Source organism: Puma concolor, unplaced genomic scaffold, assembly GCF_028749965.1.
Source record: "Puma concolor isolate L17-30 unplaced genomic scaffold, mPumCon1.1.hap2 unalloc_scaffold_68, whole genome shotgun sequence".
In the NCBI taxonomy this organism is placed as follows: domain Eukaryota; kingdom Metazoa; phylum Chordata; class Mammalia; order Carnivora; family Felidae; genus Puma; species Puma concolor.
Window position 1 is genome coordinate 1 of NW_028240278.1, and position 10,615 is coordinate 10,615.

At 53.0% G+C, this 10,615-nt stretch overlaps 2 protein-coding genes across 2 annotated transcripts; both read left to right on the forward strand.

Moving 5' to 3' along the window:
• Positions 1 to 32: 32 nt before the first annotated feature.
• Positions 33 to 3,232, forward strand: LOC147571060 (ral guanine nucleotide dissociation stimulator-like). Its single transcript, XM_086696661.1, has 3 exons — positions 33 to 158; positions 2,176 to 2,375; positions 2,978 to 3,232. Exons 1-3 carry the CDS (start codon positions 57 to 59, stop codon positions 3,039 to 3,041), a joined length of 366 nt encoding a protein of 121 aa, XP_086552787.1. The 5' UTR covers positions 33 to 56; the 3' UTR covers positions 3,042 to 3,232.
• Positions 3,233 to 3,884: 652 nt separating this feature from the next.
• On the forward strand, positions 3,885 to 8,657 carry LOC147571061 (uncharacterized; the record flags this gene model as incomplete). The annotated part of the gene is made up of 4 exons (XM_086696662.1): positions 3,885 to 4,592; positions 6,040 to 6,197; positions 7,802 to 7,968; positions 8,239 to 8,657. Coding segments are annotated over exons 1-4 (993 nt in total), but the record flags the coding sequence as incomplete, so codon positions are not given.
• Between the last annotated feature and the right edge of the window lie 1,958 nt (positions 8,658 to 10,615).

Consider the following 10,615-nt stretch of genomic DNA (forward strand, 5'->3'; position numbering starts at 1 on the left):
CTGCCTGCCTGCCTGCCTGGCTGCCTGCCTGCTGGGCACTGTCTTTACAGAGCCACATGCCACAGATGGAGGAGAAGCTGAATGAGAGCCCCTGCTCTACTTCCCTGAAGGAAAGGAGGAAGCCCCATGCCATCAGCAGGAAGCCGCGCTGGCTCAGGGTGAGTGCAGGTACCAGGGAAACCCAACACCCAGGGCCCAGAAAACACACTGCTGCTCCCCTGGTAGCTCTCGGAGACTCCTGGTCCCAGATGAACCTGGAACCCCATCTGCTCCCCAAACATGCCCTCAGGGCCCAGCCCCTGCAACGGCCAGACACAACGTCACTCTCCACTTAATTGGAAGAAGATCAGAGAAGAGGCGTGAGACCATTTCACGTCCCATTCTGTCTAGAATATATTGGCATTGTTGTACACGTTTCCCCGACGAACGTTCCCAGGTGTCCCGGTTCGCCCGACCATCCTTCCACACCTTCTCCACGTCTGACACACGTTCGTGGGAGCAGGGAGATTTTTACCCAAAGGCCATGGGGCTCAGTGCATTATGTCTAATGCTCTGCACTTTGGTCGCCAAGTAACACGCCCCTGGGGCCCCTCCAGTCAGGAGCAAGGGCCTTACCACCTAGACAACATTCTGGAAATGTGACCACTCACCTCACCCATTCAACCCTTCACAAATGGGGGATTGTGACAGCATTCCCTTCTCTTGCCATGTCACAGTGCTGCACTGAACATCCTACATGTCCTATTATCCTGATCCAACCTCTGCCAGGTACTGTCCCTCTCTTCGGATACCCAGAATGGACTGTACTGTTAGAAATCACAGGGACGCTGCTGTTCATGCAGGGAGGTGCCGTGCATACTCATCTAACAATCTGACCTGAGATTCTTTTTCCTTGATGGTTTTTTAAAAAAAAATATTTGAAATTTATTGCCAAACTGGTTTCCATACAACACCCAGTGCTCATCCCAACACGTGCCCTCCTCAGTACCCATCACCCACGCTCCCCTCCCTCCCACCCCCCATCAGCTCTCAGTTTGTTCTCAGTTTTTAGGAGTCTCTTATGCTTTGGCTCTCTCCCACTCTAAGCTCTTTTTTTTTCTTCCCCTCCTCCATGTGTTCCTGTTAAGTTTTTCAGGATCCACAAAAGAGTGGACACATATGGTATCTGTCTTTCCTTGTATGGCTTATTTCACTTAGCATAACACTCTCCAGTTCCATCCACGTTGCTACAAAGGGCCATATTTCATTCTTTCTCATTGCCACGTAGTACTCCATTGTGTACATAAGCCACAATTTCTTTATCCACTTATCAGTTGATGGACATTTAGGCTCTTTCCATAATTTGGCGATTGTTGAGAGTGCTGCTATAAACATTGGGGTACAAGTGCCCCTCTGCATCAGCACTCCTGTATCCCTTGGGTAAATTCCTAGCAGTGCTACTGCTGGGTCATAGGGTAGGTCTATTTTTAATTGTTTGGAACCTCCACACTGTTTTCCAGAGCGGCTGCAGCAGTTTGCATTCCCACCAACAGTGCAAGAGGGTTCCCGTTGCTCCACATCCTCTCCAGCATCTATGGTCTCATGATTTGTTCATTTTGGCCACTCTGACTGGCGTGACGTGATAGCTGAGTGTGGTTTGATTTGTATTTCCCTGATGGGGAGCGACGTTGAGCGGCTTTTCATGTGCCTGTTGGCCATCAGGATGTCTTCTTTAGACAAGTGTCTATTCATGTTTTCTGCCCACTTCTTCAGTGGATTGTTTGTTTTTCAGGTGTGGAGTTTGGTGAGCTCTTTATACATTTTGGATACTAGCCCTTTGTCCGATATGTCATTTGCAAATACCTTTTCCTAATCCATTGGTGGCTTTGAGTTTTGTTGGTTGTTTCCTCTGCTGTGCAGAAGCTTTTATCTTCATGAGGTCCCAATAGTTCATTCCTGCTTTTAATTCCCTCGCCTGTGGGGATGTCTGATCGGAGATCCTAACGTGTTCAGCCATTTCCCACCTCAAATTCTCGTGTGCATGCCAACATCCTTCTTCAGACACTGGGCACCCAGGTCTCATTCTTGCCACAAGTCACTGACGGCTTGGGGGTTTGGTCTGCATTCTGGACCCCAAGCCTCCTGATGTCCATGGTGCTGTGTCTGACTCTGTGTCCCTCCTGTGTTCTACCTCAGGGTATGAACATCTCACCCATGCCCGACAATGAGAACCGTGAGGAAGGGACCATCGAAGGAAGTTGGATGCTACTGGTACAGCGAGTGGAGCACCTGGTACCTGCTTTCCTGGGTAGAGACCCCTCCTACCTCTTCACATTCTTGAGCACGTACAGAGCTTTTGCTACCACCCAGCAGGTCCTGGAAATACTGTTTATGAGGTGAGCACCCTGCCCTTCACAGCCCAGTGTGTGATTCAGCCCCTGAAAGCTCTGAGTCTCAGGAAAGTCACCAAACGTCCTGGCGTCTCACATTGTGCCTCTGATCCGGGTGGAAACACTCCAGGTCCTCAGTGGGGGCACTGCAGGGAAAGTCACCCTGGCCTGTGGAAGGCTCCGCTGGCAGGGCTGCGTCTCTGCTGGGTCATCTTTGTCCTCTTGCCCACGATCAACTCTCTGCCTCATCCCTCACTGTCGCCAGGTGTTGAGTTGGGCTGTTTTCCCATTGGAAAAGGAGATTGGAGGCTCTATCTGTGTGTCTGAGTCCTGGCTCAAACCAGTCAAGGATGCCCAGGATGAGCAGGACGCCCAGACCCACACCAATATGTGTGATGGAGCTGACTGGGGCCCTATCATTCTTCAAACACGCAGGAAGCCCCACTAGGTGCAGGCACTTCTGTAGGAGCTCACTGGGATCCAATGCGCAGAGCGGACAGTACCCTCCCCTCCAGAGCTCCATTCTAGTCAGCAGTCAGTGACTCTGGATAGGACAAGACGTAGCATCCACACGACAGCTCATATGATGTCCTTCTGGCCTCCTCCAGATACGGAGGCTTCCATTCGGAGGCTGAGGACGATGGCGGACCCCGGGAGCAGGAGAAACTGTGAGTAGGCTGAGCTCAGGCTGGAGGGCCTTCCTTCTCCAAGAGGGCAGTGCTGAGACTGTGCGTGGGAGGGGCTGCAGGACCCAGCATCCCACACGTCTGAGAGTCCTGTGAGAGGGCAAAGTTCTGAGGGCTTTCTCTTGGAAGCAAGGAAAGGGGTCCTGTCCTGTCTGGTAGAGGATGGGCTGTGGGCACAGGGAGGCCCCAGAGAGCGCCAGAGGACCGCGTCAGCCCCTTAGAGAGTCCAACCCCGTCCCCTCCCACTCACAGCCTTGCCTAGACCCCCATCAGGGGACCCAGAATAACGGTTTTGGGGAGCATCACGCTCACCACCTTGGGGAACATCCACAGTGCGTGCTTAGCAAGGGTACAGGAGACACAGTGAGGGCTCAAAGAGCACATATCACCCACACGATGGGAGAACGGTGTCAGCGGGAGGACACCCACATGTGCACTGAGTGCATGAGGCAGCACAGAGGCACAGGTCGTCACGTTGAAGGCATCAGGAGGGTCCCAGCAAGCCCAGGTAAGACACAGAGTCCCCTTGTCCCGTATTTGCGCAGATTTTCATGGAGCGCTAGGGTATGCAGTGAAGGCACTCACTCACCCCGACACCACCCCTCCACTCACGCACGGACTTGAATTCCAGTGGCAGGTAGGCAGCGGGACACAGCGAGGAGTCTGGCTGGCTTCCCCAAGAAGGACAGAGACGACCACATCATTGGTGAAGGGGTTCCCGTCAAACAGAATCTTGACGGTCCCTCTTCAGTGACCAGGTCTCTCGTAGGCGGGACTGCCAACTCACAGGTGGACAACGTATAGAACCACCCTCTGGACATCCAGGAGCAGGAGGCATAGAGGCCGGGTCCCACAGGCCTGTCCTGAGACATCAGTGGGAGGAACACCCCATGGTGATTGTTCTGGCTACTTTTGTATCCCCAGGGCCATCTCCTCCATCCTGGGCACCTGGCTGGATCACTACCCCGAGGAATTTTTCCGGCCTCCAGACTTCACCAGCTTGAAGCTGCTGCGGGCGTATGTAAGGGTCCACATGCCGGGCTCCGAGCTGCAGCGCCGCGCCCGCCTTCTCTACTCATGGCGGAAACACCGTGAGCCCAATGAGCCAGAGTCTCCGGGCGAGGAGGACTCTGGGTGGGAGATGTGGGCGTGTGGAGGGGACGGGCTATGCCACGGAGAACACGTGTCCTGAGACTGCAGGTGGGCCAGGCGTAGGGACTAGTCTCAGATCACTGTTCCATTAGCCTGCCGTCTGGGAGATTTCCTCCTGGTGGGTTCTTTGACTCAGATGACAATGTGTGCGGGAGAGGTTTCCTGCCATGGAATGGCAATCACGGTCATGACACTTTCTATTCTTGAAGCTTTGGCAGCAGCTCTAGAGCCCCGTCCAGACGTGCCTGGGGAGCGAGCCCCCGCTATCTCTGTGGTGCCCACTGCAGCCTCGCGGCCCACGCTGCCTGAAGCCACCAGTTCTCCTGGAGCTCAGCGCGTACGAGAATCGGAGACCCTCACTGCAGCGTCCCCACCAGGACAGGAGGTACTCCCAGCTCTGGCTGACAGTCAGGAGCTGGAAGAGCCACCTGCCCCTTTGGTGGCCCCAGAGCACGAGCAGCCCCCAGCCCCAGCCGGCGGGGTCACGGAAGGGCTGGAGCAACCACCTCCTGCAGCTGAGCAACCAGCCTCAGCTCCCCAACAGCGGCTCATGTCGGCTGCAGCCCCAAAGGAGGAATTCCCTGACCTTGTCATTGCGTTCTTTGTCATTTTAGTATTGGGTATAGGGGTATTTGGTGTCCTTATATACTACCGGTTTATACTTAAAACATAATTTAAGTTTCAAAAAATTTACTCTGATCCTGTGAAATTACAACTTCAAGGATCAGTACGTACATTCGCAGGATTTTACACCCGTGACCACTATGTACTCCTAGAACATTTCCATCACAGAGACACGTGCACTACTAATCACCCACGGCTCATTCCCTCACCCCAGTCTCTGCAACCAGCGATCTCGGTTTCTGCTGCTTTAGCCCCTCTCGGATTTCCTTGTGTGTGCAAACACACAACACGGCCTGTTGTGTCTGGCTACATGACAGGAGACTGATTAATAATTGCTTAAATATTCAATGGCACTAATATCTTTTATGACAGAGGAATAGTCCTCAAAGAACCAAGATTAGGTGAAGCCCCCACTTGAAATATCTTCATTAGCTGGCATGGGGACCCTCTGAGGTTTGACACAAGAGCCGAAGCCAGAAGACAAATGTCTGGACCAGAGCGAATACCTTGAAAATCTTTCATTTTCCTCGACTGGCCATGGTGATATTGGTCTAACGTGCGTATTATAAAACTACCCAAATGAAACCGTCAATATGCCATTGACGCTAATCTATTAGGCAGTAAAGTATAAAGTTCTGGAAGGGTTCCTACAGGTGACACGTATTCAGTAAAAGGAAGATTTAAATAATGAGGACAGGCACCAAGGTGGCTCAATGGGCGAGTTTCCGAGGCGACTTTGGCTCAGGTCGCGATCTCATGGTTCTTGAGATCAAGTCCCAAGTCAGGCTCTGCAATGACAGCTTGAAGCCCTCCCTGGTCAGGATTCCCCTTCTTGCTCTTCCCAAAAAACTAACTAGGAAACAACAAATACATACGGCAAAAAAAAAATGTATATTCTTTGAAGAAATAATGGCCCCCAAGACATGGTGTCATCTTCACACTCCTTTGGCTTTGAGTGCAGCAGGTGACTGTGTTTGTGTTCACGAGTAGTGTGACAGGTTGGGCATCCATCCAGGACTATGGTCTTGTACTATGGGATGTCGCCACAGTGGACAGGCAGAGTCCTGTCCCCTTCTGCATTCTCAGGGGCCACACATCATCCTTTACTCTGTGTCTCCAGAAGCTGAATGACCGGGCCAATTCCAATATTTTGTCTCTCATCACTGTACACAAGGAGACATGTGTACCGAAACTCTCCCTTTCTGTAGGAATGGACCATGGAAGGAGGCCGGATGCTACTGGTACAGCGAGTGGAGCACCTGGTACCTGCTTTCCTGGGTAGAGACCCCTCCTACCTCTTCACATTCTTGAGCACGTACAGAGCTTTTGCTACCACCCAGCAGGTCCTGGAAATACTGTTTATGAGGTGAGCACCCTGCCCTTCACAGCCCAGTGTGTGATTCAGCCCCTGAAAGCTCTGAGTCTCAGGAAAGTCACCAAACGTCCTGGCGTCTCACATTGTGCCTCTGATCCGGGTGGAAACACTCCAGGTCCTCAGTGGGGGCACTGCAGGGAAAGTCACCCTGGCCTGTGGAAGGCTCCGCTGGCAGGGCTGCGTCTCTGCTGGGTCATCTTTGTCCTCTTGCCCACGATCAACTCTCTGCCTCATCCCTCACTGTCGCCAGGTGTTGAGTTGGGCTGTTTTCCCATTGGAAAAGGAGATTGGAGGCTCTATCTGTGTGTCTGAGTCCTGGCTCAAACCAGTCAAGGATGCCCAGGATGAGCAGGACGCCCAGACCCACACCAATATGTGTGATGGAGCTGACTGGGGCCCTATCATTCTTCAAACACGCAGGAAGCCCCACTAGGTGCAGGCACTTCTGTAGGAGCTCACTGGGATCCAATGCGCAGAGCGGACAGTACCCTCCCCTCCAGAGCTCCATTCTAGTCAGCAGTCAGTGACTCTGGATAGGACAAGACGTAGCATCCACACGACAGCTCATATGATGTCCTTCTGGCCTCCTCCAGATACGGAGGCTTCCATTCGGAGGCTGAGGACGATGGCGGACCCCGGGAGCAGGAGAAACTGTGAGTAGGCTGAGCTCAGGCTGGAGGGCCTTCCTTCTCCAAGAGGGCAGTGCTGAGACTGTGCGTGGGAGGGGCTGCAGGACCCAGCATCCCACACGTCTGAGAGTCCTGTGAGAGGGCAAAGTTCTGAGGGCTTTCTCTTGGAAGCAAGGAAAGGGGTCCTGTCCTGTCTGGTAGAGGATGGGCTGTGGGCACAGGGAGGCCCCAGAGAGCGCCAGAGGACCGCATCAGCCCCTTAGAGAGTCCAACCCCGTCCCCTCCCACTCACAGCCTTGCCTAGACCCCCATCAGGGGACCCAGAATAACGGTTTTGGGGAGCATCACGCTCACCACCTTGGGGAACATCCACAGTGCGTGCTTAGCAAGGGTACAGGAGACACAGTGAGGGCTCAAAGAGCACATATCACCCACACGATGGGAGAACGGTGTCAGCGGGAGGACACCCACATGTGCACTGAGTGCATGAGGCAGCACAGAGGCACAGGTCGTCACGTTGAAGGCATCAGGAGGGTCCCAGCAAGCCCAGGTAAGAGACAGAGTCCCCTTGTCCCGTATTTGCGCAGATTTTCATGGAGCGCTAGGGTATGCAGTGAAGGCACTCACTCACCCCGACATCACCCCTCCACTCACGCACGGACTTGAATTCCAGTGGCAGGTAGGCAGCGGGACACAGCGAGGAGTCTGGCTGGCTTCCCCAAGAAGGACAGAGACGACCACATCATTGGTGAAGGGGTTCCCGTCAAACAGAATCTTGACGGTCCCTCTTCAGTGACCAGGTCTCTCGTAGGCGGGACTGCCAACTCACAGGTGGACAACGTATAGAACCACCCTCTGGACATCCAGGAGCAGGAGGCATAGAGGCCGGGTCCCACAGGCCTGTCCTGAGACATCAGTGGGAGGAACACCCCATGGTGATTGTTCTGGCTACTTTTGTATCCCCAGGGCCATCTCCTCCATCCTGGGCACCTGGCTGGATCACTACCCCGAGGAATTTTTCCGGCCTCCAGACTTCACCAGCTTGAAGCTGCTGCGGGCGTATGTAAGGGTCCACATGCCGGGCTCCGAGCTGCAGCGCCGCGCCCGCCTTCTCTACTCATGGCGGAAACACCGTGAGCCCAATGAGCCAGAGTCTCCGGGCGAGGAGGACTCTGGGTGGGAGATGTGGGCGTGTGGAGGGGACGGGCTATGCCACGGAGAACACGTGTCCTGAGACTGCAGGTGGGCCAGGCGTAGGGACTAGTCTCAGATCACTGTTCCATTAGCCTGCCGTCTGGGAGATTTCCTCCTGGTGGGTTCTTTGACTCAGATGACAATGTGTGCGGGAGAGGTTTCCTGCCATGGAATGGCAATCACGGTCATGACACTTTCTATTCTTGAAGCTTTGGCAGCAGCTCTAGAGCCCCGTCCAGACGTGCCTGGGGAGCGAGCCCCCGCTATCTCTGTGGTGCCCACTGCAGCCTCGCGGCCCACGCTGCCTGAAGCCACCAGTTCTCCTGGAGCTCAGCGTGTACGAGAATCGGAGACCCTCACTGCAGCGTCCCCACCAGGGCAGGAGGTACTCCCAGCTCTGGCTGACAGTCAGGAGCTGGAAGAGCCACCTGCCCCTTTGGTGGCCCCAGAGCATGAGCAGCCCCCAGCCCCAGCCGGCGGGGTCACGGAAGGGCTGGAGCAACCACCTCCTGCAGCTGAGCAACCAGCCTCAGCTCCCCAACAGCGGCTCATGTCGGCTGCAGCTCCAAAGGATGATTTCCCTGACCTTGTCATTGTGTTCTTTGTCATTTTATTATTGGGTGTAGAGGTATTTAGTATACTTATGTACTACTGGTTTTTTAATTAAAACATAAATTAAATTTCAAAAAATTTACTCTGATCCTGTGAAATTACAACTTCAAGTATCAGTACGTACATTCGCAGGATTTTACACCCGTGACCACTATGTACTCCTAGAACATTTCCATCACAGAGACACGTGCACTACTAATCACCCACGGCTCATTCCTTCACCCCAGTCTCTGCAACCAGCGATCTCGGTTTCTGCTGCTTTAGCTCCTCTGGGATTTCCATGTGTGTGCAAACACACAACATGGCCTGTTGTGTCTGGCTACATGACAGGAGACTGATTAATAATTGCTTAAATATTCAATGGCACTAATATCTTTTATGACAGAGGAATAGTCCTCAAAGAACAAAGATTAGGTGAAGCCCCCACTTGAAATATCTTCATTAGCTGGCATGGGGACCCTCTGAGGTTTGACACAAGAGCAGAAGCCAGAAGACAAATGTCTGGACTAGAGCGAATACCTTGAAAATCTTTCATTTTCCTCGACTGGCCATGGTGATATTGGTCTAACGTGCGTATTATAAAACTACCCAAATGAAACCGTCAATATGCCATTTACGCTAATCTATTAGGCAGTAAAGTATAAAGCTCTGGAAAGGTTTCTACAGGTGACACGTATTCAGTAAAATGAAGATTTAAATAATGAGGACAGGCACCGAGGTGGCTCAATGGGCGAGTTTCCGAGTCGAATTTGGCTCAGGTCACAATCTCTTGGTTCTTGAGATCAAGTCCCAAGTCAGGCTCTGCAATGATAGCTTGAAGCCCTCCCTGGTCAGGATTCCCCTTCTTGCTCTTTCCAAAAAACTAAATAGGAAACAACAAATACATACGGTAAAAAAAAAACCCGTATATTCTTTGAAAAAATAATGGCCCCCAAGACATGGTGTCATCTTCACACTCCTTTGGCTTTGAGTGCAGCAGGTGACTGTGTTTGTGTTCACGAGTAGTGTGACAGGTTGGGCATCCATCCAGGACTATGGTCTTGTACTATGGGATGTCGCCACAGTGGACAGGCAGAGTCCTGTCCCCTTCTGCATTCTCAGGGGCCACACATCATCCTTTACTCTGCGTCTCCAGAAGCTGAATGACTGGGCCAATTCCAATATTTTGTCTCTCATCACTGTACACAAGGGCACATGTGTACCAAACTCTCTGTAGGCGTGTACACCAAGCACAACTTTGGGGACATAATTTATAGGCATTTTTCGGGGGCTGCCTCCAGTTTACAATATCTACAGACTCTTTATTCCGTTGGGGTCTTATGTGAAAAGCAGGGACCCCTGGGACTAGGTGGATCCCTGAAGAATCAGGAGGACAAGCCAGCACTGAGGCCATCAGGGTACCTAGGAGTGACCCATGGGGAAGGAAAGAAACCACACTCCCTCATTCTGACCTCCTGCACAGCATCCCTGCCCCATGCCCTGGAACACACTCATTCAGGCCCCATCCCATGACAAACCCCAGCTGCCTGTGCACCTCCTGTTCCATAGCTCTGCTTCTCAGTAGTGCAGCCAGTCCTTGCTTTCAGGCCAGGGGAGGATGCAGGCTGGACCACTGCTGTCTGCTTGCTGGTCCTCCTCCCAGGCTGGGTCGCTTACTCTCAGGAAAGTACCTCTAAGTGCAGATCAGGTCAATGAGTTAAAGACCAGGACCTGAATGTCTTCGTCCTGACGACTGAGTGGCAACAGCAAGAACCACTTGAACCTCGGCAAGCCAGAGAGTCCTTTACACAGCACATCAGGAGCTCAAGGAGACTGCAGGATGGAGACTCAGTCAAGGCTTTTGATAGCGAGTCAAGCCGCTCAACCCTTCAGGCTCCTCAAGCAGTGACGCCCGGCACCTGCCAGCCCCATCTTTGGGGAGCAGTGTCCCTGTCATGAGCAGCCACACAGCACCCTCTGGTGACCGACCACAAG